The sequence below is a fragment of the Trichoderma citrinoviride genome (genome assembly GCF_003025115.1).
Source record: "Trichoderma citrinoviride strain TUCIM 6016 unplaced genomic scaffold BBK36scaffold_2, whole genome shotgun sequence".
NCBI lineage: Eukaryota > Fungi > Ascomycota > Sordariomycetes > Hypocreales > Hypocreaceae > Trichoderma > Trichoderma citrinoviride.
In genome coordinates, this window is record NW_020194710.1 from 2,813,675 (window position 1) to 2,833,482 (window position 19,808).

General features: G+C 55.8%; 7 protein-coding genes across 7 annotated transcripts; 4 read left to right on the forward strand and 3 right to left on the reverse strand.

The window, feature by feature from the left end:
* Positions 1-2,577: 2,577 nt before the first annotated feature.
* BBK36DRAFT_1164278 (hypothetical protein) lies at positions 2,578-3,042 on the reverse strand (the record flags this gene model as incomplete). The annotated part of the gene is made up of 2 exons (XM_024894629.1): positions 2,578-2,846; positions 2,922-3,042. 2 exons carry the CDS (start codon positions 3,040-3,042, stop codon positions 2,578-2,580), a joined length of 390 nt encoding a protein of 129 aa, XP_024753406.1.
* A 2,247-nt stretch (positions 3,043-5,289) lies between these two features.
* Positions 5,290-6,950, forward strand: BBK36DRAFT_1111348 (MFS general substrate transporter; the record flags this gene model as incomplete). The annotated part of the gene is made up of 3 exons (XM_024889697.1): positions 5,290-5,880; positions 5,962-6,646; positions 6,709-6,950. The coding sequence occupies 3 exons, from the start codon at positions 5,290-5,292 to the stop codon at positions 6,948-6,950; spliced, it is 1,518 nt and encodes a 505-aa protein (XP_024753407.1).
* A 1,971-nt stretch (positions 6,951-8,921) lies between these two features.
* BBK36DRAFT_1166284 (hypothetical protein) lies at positions 8,922-11,084 on the forward strand (the record flags this gene model as incomplete). The annotated part of the gene is made up of 1 exon (XM_024894887.1): positions 8,922-11,084. One exon carries the CDS (start codon positions 8,922-8,924, stop codon positions 11,082-11,084), a length of 2,163 nt encoding a protein of 720 aa, XP_024753408.1.
* Positions 11,085-12,223: 1,139 nt separating this feature from the next.
* On the forward strand, positions 12,224-14,691 carry BBK36DRAFT_1156638 (tryptophan synthase; the record flags this gene model as incomplete). Its single annotated transcript, XM_024893944.1, has 5 exons — positions 12,224-12,271; positions 12,374-12,461; positions 12,538-12,608; positions 12,680-13,828; positions 13,888-14,691. The coding sequence occupies 5 exons, from the start codon at positions 12,224-12,226 to the stop codon at positions 14,689-14,691; spliced, it is 2,160 nt and encodes a 719-aa protein (XP_024753409.1).
* A 327-nt stretch (positions 14,692-15,018) lies between these two features.
* Positions 15,019-15,762, reverse strand: BBK36DRAFT_63998 (hypothetical protein; the record flags this gene model as incomplete). Its single annotated transcript, XM_024898412.1, has 1 exon — positions 15,019-15,762. The coding sequence occupies one exon, from the start codon at positions 15,760-15,762 to the stop codon at positions 15,019-15,021; it is 744 nt and encodes a 247-aa protein (XP_024753410.1).
* A 683-nt stretch (positions 15,763-16,445) lies between these two features.
* Positions 16,446-17,584, forward strand: BBK36DRAFT_1084108 (hypothetical protein; the record flags this gene model as incomplete). The annotated part of the gene is made up of 2 exons (XM_024888941.1): positions 16,446-16,592; positions 16,673-17,584. Coding segments are annotated over 2 exons (1,059 nt in total), but the record flags the coding sequence as incomplete, so codon positions are not given.
* Positions 17,585-17,739: 155 nt separating this feature from the next.
* Positions 17,740-19,759, reverse strand: BBK36DRAFT_1134443 (hypothetical protein). Its single transcript, XM_024892309.1, has 5 exons — positions 19,656-19,759; positions 19,607-19,622; positions 18,502-19,151; positions 17,956-18,405; positions 17,740-17,876 (listed from the first exon to the last, which is right to left on the reverse strand). Exons 1-4 carry the CDS (start codon positions 19,749-19,751, stop codon positions 17,956-17,958), a joined length of 1,212 nt encoding a protein of 403 aa, XP_024753412.1. The 5' UTR covers positions 19,752-19,759; the 3' UTR covers positions 17,740-17,876.
* Positions 19,760-19,808: the final 49 nt, after the last annotated feature.

Consider the following 19,808-nt stretch of genomic DNA (forward strand, 5'->3'; position numbering starts at 1 on the left):
CTGCGAGTTATTGGGAGATGTGCGAAACGCAAACATGTTGCGCGGTCATGGGAGGGCGTCATGATGGGATGAGGTGGGCTGCGGGCATGGACAGTTTTGCGTACATGGAGTTGAAATTTGTACCGGATGGCAAAATACACCATGGTAGAGTGAAGAGAAACGAAATTTGAATTCACCTTTGAAAACAAAGAGATCAACAAAGGGTTACTGTCGCGCGTAGTAGCCTCGACTCGCTACACGTCGGCGCTTAGAGCATGCATGTGTCAGGAGAAACAAGGCAAGTACTATCGCAATGAGATGGCGATGCACATGGATGTAACCCCGTACACGTGGCGGGCATGGCAGACGCATGGCATGTACAGGCAAGTTCATCTTGGAGATGGTGGGATGGAACATAGAGAGCCATGGAGGAAAAGACATCGGATGCTTGACCACATGTTTAGCCTTGCGCGAGTTGCCAGGCTTCTGGAGCACCTACTATCAGCTCCAGCCTCGGAAGCAGATGACAGGACGGAGGACGTACTCTGGTACTAGACTGGTGGACGCCGGGAGAAGGGAATCCAACGTGTGAGACGAGCCGATTGGGAGGAGGTTAGGAGGTTAGGTAACGTATTGGCTTGCTGGTGGGACCTGGGATTGTTGCTTCTTTGTTGTGAAAGGGCGGTTGGAAGTATGATAAGGACTTGGGAGGCGAGCGTGGTGATTTGGAGATAAGGTGAGGATACCAACAATTAGAACTACTGGAAATGAGATGAAGACGATAAACAAGGGCTGTAAAATGGCCCTATCGAATTGAAGTGTCTTGATTGCAAGGCTTGATGCTATAATGACGGCGTTCACGTTTACCACTATTGACAGCTGACGGGGAGTGGTGGCATTGATGTCTCAGTAGCTCGCGGAAGCTGAAGAAGAGAAGCTACCTAGGCAGTCGCTCCGTTTTACGTGTTGGGCCTGGAGACGGATGTAACATTTCTTCAAGAACAGGGAGCTACGGAGCAGATCAATGTGCTCAGATAAGTCGACGGCTACCGAGGACTCCGGCCGAACGCCTCGTCGTCGATCTGGGCCACCAAATGTACTGTACACACACACACACCGGATATCGTACTAATAAAGTGCATAGACAGGTAGCATTACTACTTGATCAGCCATGGGCCACACCACATGATAAGCGTGTCAAGCGGCTGCGTGTGTGTATAGACCTGGGTAGGTAGGTATGTAGGAAGGATCTGTTTTTGCTTGGCTCTCGGAGATGCACGCTGGGGATCCGGATGGTGGGTATTGACGGTTGGTCGGATTCTGGGACAGCTGGAATGATACTCGTAGATTGCTGCCCGAAATGAAGCAGAAAGACCCTTAAATTGGATGTGGAAGTCATGATGAGGCGTGTTGAGACATCAATACAATCTCATTGATGTGGTAGCAATGGCGAGTGGAGGGCTTCTTTCACGCTCTGCGGGAGAGGATACGCCATCAAGCTTGAATGACTCTCACACAGCTCCCGCTCCATACCACACAATGACAACAACTAATACTGCTCCAGCTTTCTCCGTACGAAATACATCGACACTGTCACCATGGGGAGAGCTGGGGCCCCGCGAAAGCATGGAGAGTGGAGAGGCCTGCAATCAACGGTTGGCGGCCCCAAGGCATTGGTTTGGTGGTGGTAGTTAGTACATGTAGCATAGACGAACGCTGTCACGGGCCAAGCTTGGCTGCGGCGATGCCCAACACGACGATGGACGAACTCTGTCTGCAGACCTGCCTGCGCTTGTATACCTGTAACAAGTGGCATGTCCTCCACTGCCATTGGCAGCCGCCGGCGAGCAGGGAACTTCTAGCGCTCGCTGACGGGCCCGAGCTGAGGTTTCCATTCTGATCGAGCCCATGCATAGCAGGCAAGATGGCAAAGATTCCACGTCGTCTTGAAATTACGGATCACCAAAGTCCTGGAGTAGATGCCCACACAAGTTAGTCAGCTGAGCCGAGCAAGGCTCCCCTCATCCCTGTGACTGGCTCCCGCTACGACGAACGTTTAAGCGTCGTTAGCATCCGAGGGACGAGGGAACGTTACATGAACGGTCTAGGCCCAACTCGGAGCATTTCTGAACAGATGCTATCAAATAAGATACGGGATCTCGTTTGCCCTTGTGCGTGTGGCTTGCTGGCAATGGCGCTCGGCTTCTTGCAGGCGGGTGACCTGTAGCGCCTGGGCAAGCGTCCTTGTGGCGGCGCCGGTGCGATCGAGAAGCGCCCGAGGAAGAAAAATCCGGAGGCTTTGGGGTAGACGGTGAATGGCAGAGGCTCTCGCGGATTTGGATTGTCTAGTGCGTACTCGTATGCGCATATTCCGGGCAGAGAGAATCCCGTAATAATTGTGGTGTTGTGTGTGCTGGGAATCACGGTTCGGTCGCTTACAAGGAGCAAGTCCTTGATAACCGAAGAAGAAGCGATTGCCCTGCAATGGCCCTTCGTCTCCCTCATGTGCTAACAGGCCCTTATCTATAGAGTACTGCAGTACTTGCCTTTTCCCATCTCCATGCCGAAGCGCGCCCCGCCGCGGACCTTTTACCCTCCTCAGGCGCACTTCTTCCACGGCACATCTTTGAGGATTCTGGACGACGGGCCACTGAGAGGAACAGACAGGGGTCGCGGGCCATGCAGCCGCCAACACGCTTCTGGGGGCGGTGGCGGACGCCTCGATCTGGGTCGGGGCTTCACAAGGGCCAACCAGCAGCCGGGGCCATTCGGGCCTTCACCCGCGAGCTGACAAGTTTCGCTTTGGCTCACGGCCAGGGGGAGGGGGATTCTCTGGCTGTGGGCAATCGCTTCCCCAGAACATTTGGCTATCAGTCAGTCAGTCTGTCAGTCTGATGACTTGAGCGCCCCCGGCCCGCTTATGATACTCTTACATGACATACTGTAGAAGAAGTGCGATACGAAATGCAGGATTCGATACGGGAGCGTGGCGTGCCCTGCGAAGAGGCGGGATGACATCTCGTTATCGACCACGGTCTCTTGGGGAGCAGCAGCCATGGACATGGCGACGAGCGGGTAGGTAGCTTGTCAGTATCTGGACCCTCAGCTGGGTGCAGACAATCCGAGCCCTGGACAATAACCACGAGACAACGCTCTTTGTTCAAGACAAGCACCATTATTCCAACTGAACTGCGACGCCACCAGAGCTGCCGATAGCCATGCCACCACACCCACAGACAATCAAGGAGGACGCCTCACGACGCTCCCTTGCTCGGGCCCTACCCCAAGAAGTGAAGGTCTGCCTGCCTTTGCTGCTAGAGCGTATTGGTCACAAGGGCGTCCATTCGCGGAATCACAACCTCACTGTAGGAAGGCAATATCAGAGACGACATGGGGTTGCATGACTGCTTGGCCAATGTATGGTGCCCACGCCTTGTCGAGCCAACGCAGGTGTCCAGTCTCAGTCAGGGAGGTGTCGAAAGGATGCCATCGCTATCAGCCTCCCGGGTTCGCCTCCCTGTGAGAGTTCTGCTCTTGCTGACACACCTCTTCAGGACTGCATCCTATTTGCCTACTGGCCTGCAATCAGCATGTCTCTCCTCTTGGCCATGCGAATCCTATCTACGGGTATTCTTTACATCTTTTCACGAGAGTCGACTCACTGCCATTCATCAAAGTCGCGTGCTGTTGCGGCGGCATAGCCGAGTGGCGCTACTCCACCTCACGGATCCTCGCTCATCAAAAAATAAAGCGTGGCGTGGCAAGACCCCGGTCGTCTGTTCTTATTTTCCCCTCTATTTTCTATCAATACATTCCTTTTTCGTCTTGTGACGGCCGACTCTTAATTTTTCCGCCTGAGATATGGAGTGGACATGGCCGCCTTGCTCGCCTTGTCTAGCCGTCGCTCCGCATCATGCCATCCGTCTGTCAGAAGAGCGTGTACGATACAAGTGCACACGAAGTCGGATGCCCTATCTTGATAGCACAGCATCTCGTTACACCTCAATTCCTTCCGAGGCCGGAGGGGAAAATAACAAGATGTCTATTCTTAGCAAGTGTCTCGTTATGTGTCGGTCAAACCACACACCACATGCCAGTCAATTCGCCGCCTCTCGTATCTGGCTGGCTCGCCGCTCCGTTGCTCTAGCAAAGGAAGCTTGTTGTTGCAACGGCTCGACGTCGTCTGGGTTAGCAATTACTAGGACAACGTTTTGCTGCCGGCTCTCGCCAAGGCATCCCGTTCCAGGCGCCGTTTTGCTATCTCGTCAACATCGTCCTGGGTCCAATCTTTGGATACATAACGAAGTGCTGCCACCGGCGTACAAAAAAGTACGAGCACTAGTCAGCGCCCTTCCCACATTCCCGATTGTCACGTAGCTTGTGATGCAACCTTTCTCTTATCCACCTCGTTACTGACCCAAGCGACCCCTGCTCATCCGGCCCGGGGCTCTCCAAGGTGGCATTAGCCAACCAGGCTCAAGCACCGCACGCTTTCGCGCATCTGGCCGCCTCTCTCTTGGCTGCTACCAACGCCCCGGGATCCACGTTGTATGCACTTGTGCATACGGCTCGATAGGTTACGGAAGCAAGCAAAGGAGGTACCGCGTTGCTCTCTCGCTGCCGGTGCCGCTACTTTAGCAGCCATCCGGCGTTGGTGGTTCTGACTCCTATTATCTCGTACCAGAGTACGGGGTACAGAGTACGGGTTGTACTCGCTCGCGCACACACACGCCAACACACACACCTCGATGCAGGGCCTGGTGTCCGTACGGTACCAGTACAGGAATCCTTTCTGCCCGTTACGACCTGAATGCTGCCGATTGTGGTGTGACCTGTGGCCCTTGATCCTCCCCCCCAGCTCGTCTCCGCACCAACCTAGCGCTCGCTGGCTATCCGTCCATCCACTTGGCAGCTAGTAATCGAAGGTGGTTTGCTCGACGGCTAGTTGAGCTACCTTGACTGCGCCTGTTCCATCCCCTGGAGCAATTGGGATGGGGTAGCCCTGCCGATACTACCCTCCAAGTGGTGGCCGTCAGATCTGCGCGACCTTCATATATCATCAGGGCCCCCGGATTCGATTCTGGCTCTCTCTCCTGCCCGAGCTTTCTTCTTCACTGTCCGCTCCCAATTGTCGCCTTTGTTCCACGGCCTCGGGTCTCTCTAGGTGGAACACGCGTGCGCAGCTCGCCAACAGACAGAGCGCTCAGTCTCTCCTCGTGAGCGTTCCCTCGACTGAGATCATCATCAGTGCGAGGCTTCGAATAGCCATTTCCACGATATCAATTGGGGAAGCAGAGCCAATCCTTCACCATGGCTGACGACGAAAAGCACGCCGCGGACCCTGCTCCGGAGGTCGCCCCCGTCGACTCCTACGCGGCCGCTCAGAACAGCCCCGAGTATGTTGATCGGCCCGCCGGCTGGATCTACAAGGGCCACCGCATCTTTGGCAAGGAAGTCTACTATGCCTCGCCCCGAGTCCAGCTGCTGCTGGTCGCCCTCGTGTGCTTCCTCTGCCCCGGCATGTACAACTCCCTGACCGGCCTGGGAGGTGGTGGTCAAGTCGACCCCACGGCTCAGGACCACGCCTCCGTCGCCCTGTACAGCACCTTTGCTGTTGTCGGTTTCTTCTCTGGTACCTTCGCCAACCGTCTCGGTCTCCGCCTCACTATTGGCATTGGTGGTCTCGGTTACTGCATCTACAGCGCCTCTTTCCTCAGCTACAACCACAACAAGAACATTGGCTTCGTCATCTTCGCCGGTGCCTTCCTCGGTGTCTGCGCCGGTCTGCTCTGGACCGCTCAGGGTGCTGTCATGATGTCTTACCCCCCTGAGGACAAGAAGGGTCGCTACATTTCCACCTTCTGGATCATTTTCAACCTTGGTGCCGTCATTGGATCTCTGGTGCGTTTGCTTTTTCTTGAGGCCCTTTTGATTCTCCCTTATTACTTACAACGTCCCTTGTGCTAACTTGTATGATGATAGATCCCTCTGGCCCAGAACATCCACAGCCACTCCGGCACTGTCAGCGATGGCACCTATGCTGCCTTCATCGTTCTCATGTTCCTTGGCTTGATCCTCTCATTCTTCCTGCTGGACGCCAACAAGGTCATTCGTGAGGATGGCACCAAGATCGTCCTGATGAAGAACCCTTCGTGGACTACCGAGTTCAAGGGCCTCTGGGAGACCATGTACAACGCCCCCTACGTCCTTCTCCTCTTCCCCATGTTCTTCGCCTCGAACATCTTCTACACCTACCAGAACAACGACATGAACGCCGCCGCTTTCAACATTCGCACTCGTGCTCTTAACAACCTGCTGTACTGGCTCGCTCAGATCATCGGTGCCGTCATCAACGGTTATGCTCTGGATTACTCCGGTGTTAGCCGCAGCGTCCGTGCCAAGGCTTCCTTCGTCTTCCTCTTCGTCCTCACCTTTGCCATCTGGGGCGGTGGATACGCCTGGCAGAAGATTCAGCCGAGCCGTGCCGTTGTCTCTGCGCCCGACTACGAGTCCCAGAAGATCGACTGGACGGATGGCGGCAAGCTCTTCATTGGCCCCATGTTCCTGTACTTCTTCTACGGCTTCTACGATGCTATCTGGCAGACCAACATCTACTGGTGGATGGGCTCACTGTCCAACTCTGGTCGCAAGGCCGCCAACATGGCTGGTAAGTTTTCTACTCTCTGCGAGGTTCTTGCACGACACATGTACTGACTACGGCGGCGATAGGTTTCTACAAGGCTTTCCAGTCTGCCGGTGCTGCCATCTTCTGGCGCCTGGATGCCCTCGGCACCTCTTACGACACCATGTTCGCCGCCACCTGGGGTGTCCTTGCCGGCTCCCTGGTGCTGGCTGCGCCCGTCGTTTTCTACAAGATCAAGGACCACGTCTCGATTGAGGAGGATCTGAAGTTCAGTGACGAGACAATCGAGGACGTCGTCGTTGGTGCCAACAAGGCTGTCGATGTTTAGACTTGTGGAGGAAGGGTGTTTAATGACTATTTGGTCGGGCGGAGAACCCGACTGGTTGATGATTGTGAAGCGTTTCCGAACGTTTGATGCTCCTGATTAAGATGATTTAATGCAAGGCTCCAAGCAAGCCTCCTATATTCCCGTATATTAAATTCAATACCAAAGGACATGTTGTTTCTGTGGAGCAGCTGAATCGCTTTTGTCGTGCTTCTGTGAACCTACTGTGTGTGACTGGAGACTGGGATGAGAATAGCACTTGATGAGGTGGAGATATTGTCGCCGTGGAGGCCGTGGTGTATGTACTATTGATGACAAAAGATGGTGATAATAGTATAACAGAAATGAAGGGATGCTTCGTACGTCTCGAGTAAATAGATGTTTTGAGCAAATCAGAGACACACCCAGAACACGAACCGTCTTGGCAATGTCTCTCAGTGGCTTCACGCCGCTCGAGAACCAGGCGCTTAACCGCCGCGCCTTGAGCGGCTAGGTGTGTAAGATCGGCTGCCTCCAGACTCACGTTCATCGAGATTACCTCACCGTCTCACCTGGTAGGACAGCAGCAGTGGCTACTAGCTGCCCCAAAGAAGCCGAACTGTACGAACTGAGACATTGCAAGCCTATGAAACTTACCTGAAGTTGAGCCTGTGGGTGGTACTTGGTTTGACCTTCGTAATCTCACTCACGTTGCTCACATTGGCGCCTGAGTGACTTACATAAGCCCGGGCGTCGTTTGTGCGCGGGTATTGATTGGACGAGAGCTCTCGACGTCTACAACAGTTTCTTGAGGTTCATTCATCATGAGATGATACATGGCTATGACAAGCTTCGTTCAGGGTCCAGGGAGTGGTTTGTACGCCGCGTGATGATGATATGCAGGAAGGAAAATGTCTCCGGAGTTGCAGCGTGAGTTTCGAATACGAAGCGCCTCTCGTGACGGGCTTGCTTGAGAGGCAACGCTCGGGATGATCTCGTGAGGCGATGTCGGACCTTTTGGTGAACTGGTGAGCGGTTACCGATTGTTGCCAAGCATCATGCAACGACCAGTCGACAGATCCCTCCCTACCGTACAGAAAGGCTGTGCTCGGAGATTTTATGGCATACTCGTAGCTGCGGGTACAGCGAGTACGTCATGATGCAGCGATGCCATCGTTGTTTCGTTTCACCCGACGGCGCTTCACCAGCTCCTACTCGGCGTTTGCCGACCAAGCGATTTTCCCGGCATCATCAGCTGCCGCGCCCAACAAACGGCGACCAAGCGGATCCGCAGCCACGGCATCTGGCAGATCCGGGGTTTGTCTTTTGCTCACGGGCGGTCTGAGGTCGTGCCTGATGCGGCACCATGCCTGGCTCTGACTGGCTGAGGCGCCCGACGACCGCGGCGCTTAGACAGGGTCTACAGGGCAGCAAGGGCTGCTAGAGCCTCTTCTCCTGTCGAATCGACGGCCTCCGGAGCGCTATTCTGAACCATACTCTATGGAATTGCTGGAGGCGTGAATGAGAGGCAAGGGAAGAGCGCATGTTTGCAACGGAAAACCGTGCGGTATGCGCTCGGCTTGATACCCTTGCTTGTCAAACTGCGTGTGTCATTTACTCACTTCTTGGGCCCTGGCAGTGGATTTGTTCTTATTGTCGTGCTTGCGCTGTTATTGTTCATGGCTACTTTGTCCTTCGCCATTCACTCTCTTCTCAGTTGTCTTTCAATCACGATGCATGAATAGATATTTCTTTTCCTTCTGTTCAGTCTCCTTTGTCTCTCTTTCCTTTTGGTATCATCTTTGCTTTTCTAAGGGGTTCATCTACGGTTTTTCTCTTCTTCTCTAGATTTCATTCCCGCAGTCCTTCTACTATCTGCTTCTTTACATCTACAACGGCCGGCCGTCACGAATATCTCGACACTCATTACATCTTCCGACGTCACTTATAACTTCTTTCGCTGCATCTGCTGTTCCGAAGATACATTCATTCATAATGTCTTTCCCTCGCACGGGCGATAATCCGCCACGATTTCCTCATGTTCCGGACTCTCTCCGAATCGATGCCTTCGTTCCATCAATAGCCGAACGGATCATAGAGCCGCGCGCAGACACGGCTCCCTACATCACTCCGTACCTCAGTCTCCGCTCCCGGCTCTCGCAAGTATGGATCAACCGGTGGACTGTCCTCATAGTCCTCGTCCTTGTCCGCACCATCATCCTGACGGCCCAGCTACACGACAACCTCGTGTCTGCGGAGGCACAGGCTCTCTCTGCCTGCACCAAAGTCGAAGACGTGGGCAGCGCAATGGCTTCCATGCCCCATTATCTGTCTTCCGGGGTCAATGAGCTGGTTGCCATGGGCGTCGAAAAGACGGTTCACGGCATGGTGGAGATTCTCGACCTTGTGATTAGCGGCGTCGAGGGCATCATCATCTTCTACATCAATTTCCTGGCAGCCACATATACCTGCCTTATCACGGCCATGATACACGGGACTCTCGATGCGATTGGCAATGTTACCGAAGACGCAACAAAGGCGTACAACAAGCTGGTCAACGGCACTGTCGACGATATTAAGAAGATCGCCACTGTCTTGCAGAAGGGTATCGCCAACCTCACGTCGGATATTGAGGACTCGGTCTTTGGCAGCGTGCTCTCCAAGATTCCCAAAGTCAACTTCACGAAACCCATCGAAGAGCTGAGAGACTTTCAAATAAACACGACCGACTTTGTCGGCGGCGTGCAGAAGCTCAACGATGATCTACCCACCTTCGAAGAGGTCCAGAACGTGACGGAATCCGTCATCGCGTTCCCCTTCAACAAGCTACGCGAAGCTCTGGACGAAAAGTATGGAAAATACGAATTCAACAGGAGCACCTTTCCCCTTGCTGAAAAGCAGGTGATGACGTTCTGCTCCGACAACGACTCGCTGAACAACTTCTTTGACGGGCTGTTCAAGCTTGTGGCCAAGGCTCGCACGGTCTTCATCGTCGTCTTCACCCTGGCGGCGGTGGGCGCCATGGTCCCCATGGCATGGCTGGAGATTCGTCGATGGCGGCGACAGAGGGAGCACGGCAAGCTTGTCAACGACAGCCAGCGCGACCCCATGGACGTCGTCTACACGGTCTCTCGGCCTTTCACTGCCGGATGGGGCATTCAATTTACCAGCAAGATGAGTGGGAGCAAGCAGATTCTCGTCCGCTGGTGCATCGCATACGCCACTACGCCGGCTGCCTTGTTCGTCCTTTCGCTCGCCCTCTCCGGCTTCTTTGCGTGCATATGCCAGTTCATCCTTCTCAAGGCCGTCGAGCAGAAGACGCCTGCACTGAGCCAGGAGGTCGGCGCATTTGCGGATCACGTGGTGGCAAGCCTACAGAACGTCTCTGATTCCTGGGCACATGATGCCAACGATGTCATCATAGGACTCAACGACGAGATCAACGGTGATCTCCTCGACTATGTCAGCAACGCAACAGGGGCTGTCAACGACACAATCAACACCTTTATGGACGCGATGGAAGACGGTCTGAATGCTGCCCTCAATGGTACCTTTCTCTTGGGGCCGGTCAAGTCGATTCTCCACTGTGTCATTGGTCTCAAAGTTGAGAGCGTTCAAAAGGGGCTCACATGGGTGCACGACCACGCCCACGTTGAATTGCCTCTCTTCCCGAACGATACCTTCAGCGCGGGAGCCAACAGCTCTGTGGCTGGAGACTCAGACCTTGGCAGCTTCCTGGCCTCTCCTTCATCCGCCTCGAGCGACGAGATAAGCGGAGCTGTCGAGCATGTTACGGGCTGGCTTCACCACGACCTGGTGCAGGAAGCCCTCATCTCCACGGGCCTCTTGCTCGTCTACGTGATTGTTGTCTTGATTGGGGTGATAAGGACACTTGTGGGCATGTCTGGGCAGGACCGTGGCCGTGCTGAAGGCGGCATCCGCTACCCAACAACACAAGATGGCACGCAGTTTGAGTCGCCTGCTGAGCGCTCATGGTCACAAGAGCCGCCGCCTCCTTGGGCGCCGTCGGTTTCGTCGAGCAGGAGCTCGGTGGGAAGCGGGAATGGCGAAAAGTTCATCTACGGGGCGAGTCCAACGAAGCCGAACATGAGGAGCAACAATCCGTATGATCGCTTCGACGAAAAGACGGGGTTCTGATGTAGTTGGCTCAGTTCAGGGGCGGGAGGCTAAGAGAAACGTGGCTTGGGGGGAGGACGTTGGATTGGCAAAGAGAGGCAAGGCAGGGACACGGTTCCTGGAGTGATGTTAATAGCTCATGCTCGAGCTGGCTCGGCGGGGTGAAAAAAGGGACAAATATTGGGAAAATGGCACAAGGTTTCAGGGGCCATGGGAGGTCGGCGTCAGGGTACCTATTCGAAGCATCTTGGTTTTGATTTTTGGCTTGATCAAGACTTGCTTCGTCTTATTTGCATCAAAAACCGCATTCATGGAATTCCACCTTCCATCTAGAGAGCAGCACAGTTGCGAAACAAACCTAAACAAGCACTTCCGTATTGAACTTGTCCAGAATGTGATTTGAATAGCCGCATCACCAGCCCTTTTTGACTCACAACATCCATGGCTTTCAAACTAGTAGTCATTGACAATGCGGAACGGCGAAAGAGGCGTTTCTGGTGGCGACGCTGTCAGATCGGGAGGCATTGTGTATGGGGTACCGGCAGTACTGCAGCTAGTATGGCGTCCCGCACGCAAAAATCAGGCATCGTTCACGGCGTAATTACATCTTGTTCTTCCCCGGAGTAGCACGCACGTACGCGTCTGCATTGCATGACATTGCATGTAAGTTACAAGAATATCCGGAGTGGGTATGCAAGTATGTAAGAAGTCAAGAAGTGCCAAAGTCGCATGGGAAACGGAATCTCGCTGATGCTGCCGCTGTTGCTGCAGGGTATTACCGCATTGGGCAAGTCCGTCATGGCGGGGCCCAACCATGCGCCTGCAGGCTGCGGGAGGCGGGGCTTTTCATGCAGGTGCAGCATTTTCTGGGTGCAGGAAGCAACTGCCCACTGAAGAGGCGAAAATGCAAAATGCAAGGCAGGTGCAGCAGTGGATGGAATGGAGGGGCGGACCGCATTTCTTCCGGGATCGGGGCGGCGGCGGCGACGACAGTCAGATTTGTCTTGGTCTCTTCTAATAAATAAGTTAAGAGAGGAACTTCCCCCCCGCCGTCACCAGCTTCTTATTGTTTGTTCCATTGAAAGGCCAATTGCGATATACCTTTGACGAACGGGCAAGAACAAGGCTTTTCTGTAAATTGGGACTTTTTGACCGTCATCATGGAGGCTATCAAGCAGACTTTTCAGCGCTGCAAGGCGCAGGGCAGAGTGAGTATGAACCACGGGATGGCGGGGTAGCAATTCTGGAGGGACAAGAGACGATGATGGGGATGACGATTGCTGACCTTGGGTTGGTTTGCTCTTGTATAGCCGGCGCTGGTCACGTATGTGACTGCGGGATACCCTCGACCGGAAGACACGCCCGGCATCCTGCTGGCCATGGAGAGGGGAGGAGCTGGTGAGTGGTTCTCCCTTGACGATGGAAATTGTCGCTGGGGAGACTGCTGATAGCTAATTTGTGTGGTCGATCGCAGATGTCATCGAACTCGGTGCTCCCTTCACAGATCCCATTGCTGACGGACCGACCATTCAAACGGCAAACACGGTACGAGAGAAAGCCTACACCTCACAAGACATTGAACCCTCGACGCAGATTCTAACTGGGATGCCTCACAGATTGCTCTCAAGAACGGCGTCAGCATCGAGTCGACCCTCGGCATGGTCAAGGAGGCCAGGTCCCGCGGCCTCAAGGCTCCCGTCATGCTCATGGGCTACTACAACCCCCTGCTCAGCTACGGCGAGGAGCGCCTGCTCAAGGACTGCAAGGAGGCCAACGTCAATGGCTTCATTGTCGTCGACCTGCCCCCGGAGGAAGCCGTGTCCTTCCGCAAGCTCTGCACCAAGGGCAGTCTCTCATATGTCCCCCTGATTGCTCCGGCGACTTCAGATACTCGCATGCGAATCCTCTGCCAGCTGGCGGACTCGTTCATCTACGTCGTCTCAAGACAGGGCGTCACCGGCGCTCTGGGCCACCTCAGCAGCCATCTCCCCGATCTCCTCGCCCGAGTCAAGAAGTACAGCGGAAACAAGCCGGCCGCTGTCGGCTTCGGTGTCAGCACACACGAGCACTTCCAGAGCGTTGCCGCCATCGCCGACGGTGTCGTCGTCGGCAGTCAGATCATCACCACCATCCAGAAGGCCCCCTCTGGCCAGCACGAGGCCGAGGTCGAGAACTACTGCGCATATCTGTGCGGTCGCGATGCTCGACCCGTTTTCAAGGATGAAGTTGGTCTGATTCAGGATGCTCCTGGCAACCAGGGCGCCACCGCGGAGTCCGTCTCTGTCGAAGCCGTCGTTACCGACGATGATCGCATCACGGCAGAGCAGGACAGCGCTTTGGTGGCTCAGCTGGCTGCTCTTCACGGCAAGATCCCTGAGCGATTTGGAGAGTTTGGCGGCCAGTACGTCCCGGAGAGTTTGATGGACTGCTTGTCCGAGCTTGAGGAGGGCTTCAACAAGATCAAGGACGACCCCTCGTTCTGGGAGGAGTACCGATCGTACTACGACTACATGGGACGGCCTTCTCGTCTGCACTTGGCCGAGCGCCTTACGGAGCACTGTGGCGGTGCCAACATCTGGCTCAAGCGAGAGGACTTGAACCACACTGGTAGCCACAAGATCAACAACGCCCTCGGACAGCTGCTTTTGGCCAAGCGTCTTGGAAAGACCAAGATCATTGCCGAGACGGGAGCCGGCCAGCACGGTGTGGCCACTGCGACTGTGTGTGCCAAGTTTGGCATGGAGTGCACAGTCTACATGGGAGCTGTAAGATGGACCGCCCCTTTGTTTACCTAAGAGAATGAGCTACTGACACCCTTGAACAGGAGGATGTCCGTCGACAGGCCCTCAACGTCTTCCGAATGAGGCTGCTCGGTGCCAAGGTTGTGGCTGTCGAGGCTGGCAGCAAGACTCTGCGTGATGCTGTCAACGAGGCTCTCCGCGCCTGGGTCGTTGACCTCGACACCACTCACTACATTATCGGATCCGCCATCGGACCTCACCCCTATCCCACCATTGTGAGGACTTTCCAGTCCGTCATTGGTGACGAGACGAAGAAGCAGATGCAGGAGATGCGAGGCAAGCTCCCCGATGCCGTCGTTGCCTGCGTCGGTGGTGGCAGCAACGCTGTCGGCATGTTCTACCCCTTTGCCAACGACCATTCGGTCAAGCTTCTGGGTGTCGAAGCCGGCGGTGACGGTGTCGACACGGCCAGGCATAGCGCTACCCTGACGGGCGGATCAAAGGGTGTCCTCCACGGAGTCCGAACATACGTTCTCCAGGACAAGAACGGCCAGATTATCGAGACGCACTCCGTCTCCGCCGGTCTGGACTACCCCGGTGTCGGACCCGAGCTGAGCTCGTGGAAGGACGCCGAGCGAGCCAAGTTCATCGCCGCCACTGACGCCGAGGCGCTGACTGGCTTTAGGCTGCTCAGCCAGCTGGAGGGTATCATCCCTGCGCTGGAGTCGTCTCACGGAATCTACGGAGCCATGGAGCTGGCCAAGACGATGAGCAAGGACGAGGACCTGGTCATCTGCCTCAGCGGCAGAGGAGACAAGGACGTGCAGAGCGTGGCGGAGGAGTTGCCCAGGCTTGGCCCCATGATTGGCTGGGACCTTCGATTTTAGATGCAAAAAAAAGTTAGGTTTATATAGGGTCTTTGTGCGAAGAGGGTATTTCTTTGGCATTGAGGTTGGTGATGGCGTAAAAAAGCCTTTTTGCAGGTGTGCGCTCAGGATAAGGATATCAGGCGTTTTGACGATGCAATTTTTGTTCTCTACGCTCTCTTGCCTCTACTCTCCGCCCTCTTTGATGTGACTGCTTGCTGTGTACGGGATGGCGGGGTTTATTCTTACATGATGAGTTACATACGTACAATGATATACAGAAAAAAAGAATGACTAGAAAAAGTTCTGGAGAGTCGTTACTTCGCGGCGCCTTTCTTTATTTTTTTTTTACACTTTGGGCTCTCTTGATCTCGCCTCTTCCTCGGCCCTATCCAGCTCTCGCAACAGAAGCTCCTCATCCTCATCGGATAGCTCCTGGATGCCCTCGAGATCCGCCAAGTCCTCATCACCCAGCACAAAGGTGTGATCAAGCGCAGCCCTCATCTCGGCCAGCGTCGCCTGGCTCCTCAAGCTCAACGGGCCGGGCGTGGCGTAGTCGAGCGCATACTGAATGACATCGTCCCTGTCCTCGACCTCGCGGGGCTCGAGCCCGAGGGCGACCCTCTCGTCGTTGAACTTTTGCTGCACGGCGCGGCTCTGCATGAGCAGCCAGCGCAGGTTCCAGCCGCCGGGCCCCAGCTCCTTGAGGCGCGCGGGCTTGCTCTTGAGCAGGTAGCTCTCGAGGCCGCCCTCGCGGCGGATGGTCTTGAGGACGCGCAGGGTGAGGCGGGTCTTGACGCGGGCGCCCAGGGAGGGCATGGGGAACGTCTTGACGTGGACGTTGGGGCGCCAGAAGCGGCGCGACTTGTTGTTGTGCTTGGGGGCGACGTTGTTGCCGAAGCGGATGCGGGCGGCGCCGTAGAGGCCCGCGTTGGACTGCTTGTAGATGCGGCGCTCGCCGTAGGGGTAGGGGGGGATGAGGTCGCTGGGGAGGCGGTGCGGCTTGACGGTTTTTGTTGGGCGGGGGCTCGTGGTCGAGAAGGTGCGGGCGACAGTTGTCGTTGATGATGATGATGGTATTGAAGGCTGCATGATCTGGGAGAGGGATCGGAGCGAGGGGCGGGTTGAGGCGAGGAGCGAGGGCGATCGTGAGGCCGAGGCCGCGAGGGCCGTGAACGAGGGCAGTGCGGGCGCCATGGCGGTCTGTTTGCTCGTTACTGTCGGGATGAAAATGTCGAGACAAGTAGAGAGATGCTCAGTGACCTTATGGCAAGACCATTGAAGGGGCGTTGGAGCAAGGCTATGAGCTCAATTGAGGTTGATGCCCCTCGATCCCACCAGCTTTCTGGAGAATTTTGGTATGGCCTGTTTGGAGTTGCGCACAATCTGATGAGAGCGCGCATCATCTATATGATCCGGCTCCGATGGCGGGACACCCGGGCACGTACTGAATACTTACAGTACGAGTGTCGACGGTCACGAGACCCCGCGGTGCTTTCGCGCGCTGGTGGTAAGGCTGAGAAGCAGAGCTGTCAGTTGCACTAAAAATGAACCCCTTGGTTTGGGCACTCCTTTGGTTTTACTACCCCACGTTCATGCAGTTGGGCTTCTTTCGCTGGGGGGAATGGGTTGAAACAGCCGCAAGGCATGGTGCTTTGTCAATCGAGCTTTTTCGTCTCTTTTCCCCCATGTTCATTGTGCTTTCAGGTTGATGATTGACCGAAACTGAAATACTTCTGCTCCCGAACCGGGGGCTGTGGAGAGAGAGAGAGAGAGCCATGTTTCCTCCCGTTGAGCAAAAGATGCTGCAGAGCAACCCGGACTTTGCCAAGCTCTATCGGGTCATCACCACGGCCATTCTGAACCCGGATGGCTCGACGAGAGAGGATGCCGAGGCCAAGGATCGAGCCGCGGTGCAAAAGGTGAGAACTTGGTTCCAACTTACACCTCCTCCGTTATGGATTGTCCAAAATTGACAAGTTGCCATTCCCCTTTTTCCCAGGGCCTGGACAAGCATCGCCACAAGGCAGCAAGGCACTACCTCCTAGAGCGCGCCATCGCAACCGCCACGCCTCCCGAGCCGAAGTCCTCGTCATCGTCGTCGTCGTCGGCATCCACACGCCTCTCACGAGCCAGCGAGCGTCTCCAGCAGCGCCAAGCCCAGTCCTCGGCCGAGGCCACGCCAGAAGCCCTCCTCGACCTCCTCCTCATCCTCCCGCCCTTCCTCGACGCCGTGGACGCGCTCCCCGCCGACTCCCTCGCCCTCCTGCTGTCCAGCCCGCCGCTCTCCGACTTCGAAGCCCTCCTGCCCGACCTCGCCGACCTGGTCGCGTCCGGCCTGCACGCCTCCGCCCTCGGGCTCGCCCGCCTCGCCCACCCGGCCGTGAACCCGTCCTACCTCCACCGCCACGTCGCCTCCCTGCCCAAGGACTTTGCGGCGCTCAACGCGAGCCTGGCCGCCGCCGAGGAGAACCTGAAAGCGGCCCGCATACGCACCGTCGCGTCCCTGACCAACCTGCTCCGGATCCTGTCCGAGTGCCTCACCTGCCTCGTGCGCTCCCTCGAGGCCAAGCACGGCGTCATCGCCCGCAGCCTCGAGCTCCGCGCCTCCGACGTCTCGCTCGAGGCGCAGCGCGCCGAGAAGCAGGCCGAGCAGGCCATGTGGAGGCTCAGGAAGGAGGTGTACACGCCCGAGAGCACGGCCGCGCTGCAGCGCTACGTGGCCCACCTCAGGGATGCGAATGCGCGGATTGAGGCGAGGGCGCGCAAGTTGCAGGCTGATCTCGATGCGCACGATGGGCATTACACCCAGGGTCACGACGCGGTGCATGATGATGATGAAAGGGGGAGAAGAGCATCGAGAGACGCTGGCGTGGCGTACGCCGACGATGCGCACAGGGATATGGACCGATTACGACTTTCATGATTTGCAATGTGAAGGCATGACCATCGTTTGTTTGACTCGTACATTTAGCGCGCATTATCATTCTTTTTTTTTTTTGGTCTTTTTGCCCAAGAGCATGACACGTCGCATAGGCATAAGGGCACAATACATCGTTAGGGACGTTGCTTCATCATATTGTTACATCGACTATTACAAAACAGTGATCTGGAAACTAATCAACAACGCCGGGATTTCTTTGTATTCTTGGCCCCTATATCCTGGGTTTTGAAAGAGCACCTCTCGCTTTTGATGAAACGATTCGCGATAGTGTATAAAACTCCGTTTTATTTTTTTCTGTTCCATCCTCACCATCTAGTGTACATCTCGGGGTCGCTCTCTCTTTAGCCCTTGACCTTGTAGATGGCCTCGGCCAGACGGCCAACGTTGGAGCTGGTGATGCCGGCAACGGAGATGCGGCCGTCCTTGGTGGCGTAGACGGAGTACTCCTTGGCCAGCTTCTCCATCTCCTCGGCGTTGAGGCCGGTGTAGGCGAACATGCCGATCTGGCTGGTGATGTGCGACCAGTCGTGCTTGGAGCCGAGCTTCTCGAGGTTCTCCTTGAGCAGGGCGCGCATGGTGATGATGCGGTCGGCCATCTCCTTGACCTCGCCGAGCCACTGGTTGTACAGCTTGGGGTTGCTCAGGACCTCCGACGCGATGCGGGCGCCGTGGATGGGAGGGTTGGAGTACAGGGGTCGGATGAGGATCTTGAGCTGGGACTCGACACGCTTCTTCTCATCGGCGTCGGCAGTCGTCAGGGAGAAGGCGCCAACACGCTCTCCGTAGAGACCCTGGTCAACCGATTAGCTTTCCATTTTCCTCATAGCATTCGTGCGATGGACATCATAGTAGCCCCGTTTAGTGATGATGAGTCTATCTTTGCTTACCATGTTCTTGGCGAACGACTGGCACAGAGCAATGTCGTGGCCCTGCTCGACAAAGTATCGAACGGCAAAGGCGTCCCTGTCAGTATCACCAGAGGCGAATCCCTGGTAGGCCATGTCGAAGAAGGCAAAGTGGTTCTGCTCCTTGACGACCTTGGAGATCTCCTTCCACTGCTCGGGGGTGGGGTCGACGCCGGTAGGGTTGTGGGCGCAGGCGTGGAACAGGAAGACACTGCCCAGGGGGGCCGCCTTGAGGTCGGCGATCAGGCCCTCAAAGTCGAGGCCGATGGTGTCCTTGTTGTAGTAGCGGTAGGTCTCGACCTTGAGGCCGGCGTCGCTGAAGACGGCCTTGTGGTTGGCCCATGACGGGTTGGGGATGAAGATCTTCTTGTCGCCCGAGTAGAAGCGCTGGAAGAAGGCAGCGCCGAGACGCAGAGCACCGGTGCCGGAGATGGTCTGGGTAATGGCAACACGGTCGAGAACGTCCTGGTTGGGTCCGTACGCCAGCTTGGCAGCCAGAGGCGGGAACTCGGGGACACCGGTGATGCCGGCGTACTCCTTGTTCAGCTTGGCGTCGACAATCTTCCTCTCGGCCTCGCGAACCGAGGGCAGGACGTAAGGCTTGCCAGCATCGTCACGGTATGCGCCAACACCTATAAGTGGACAAGTATCATGTTTTAGTCGACGTTGCTGCACATCAGAGGGGACCCGGAGGGTGTGATGTCGGATCTAGAAAGCTGCTGACGACGCGAAGGGGCACCGTACCGAGGTTGATCTTCTGCTCGAACTTGTCGGCCTTGAAAGCTTCGGTAATGCCTGAAAGAAAGAGGAAGAGTCAGCCGGCCAGGAACGCAACGCAAGATTGGGTTTGCCACATATGCGGCAGATGTCAGAGAAGATCAGCCGTACCAAGAATAGCCTATGAGCATTTCGAACAAGAACCTTGTTAGCTAATCCGGTGCAATTGATGTATAGAGGAATCATCGATATCTCGGGTGGATATTTGGCGTCTTTGTATATCCATCTGTATCGGTCGACGGTTATGGCCGGGTTTCTCAGCCAATCGATCAACTTACATCCTATATCCGGTGGTCAGTTACGGTTCAACGCAAGCAACGCCGGCACTATTGCCAACTCACAGGAGGGCCTTGGGGGACGTTGATCCAAGTAGACAAGGCAGCACGGCTGGTGAGCCTCAGCGTCGCAGGGCGCAGGACGGCTCGCCTGCTGGCAACTCGAAGAGCGGACAGCATGGTTTCGGGAGGAATCGGAGGCGGGGGTTTGACGGAGGGGGGAGAGAGGGCAAACGG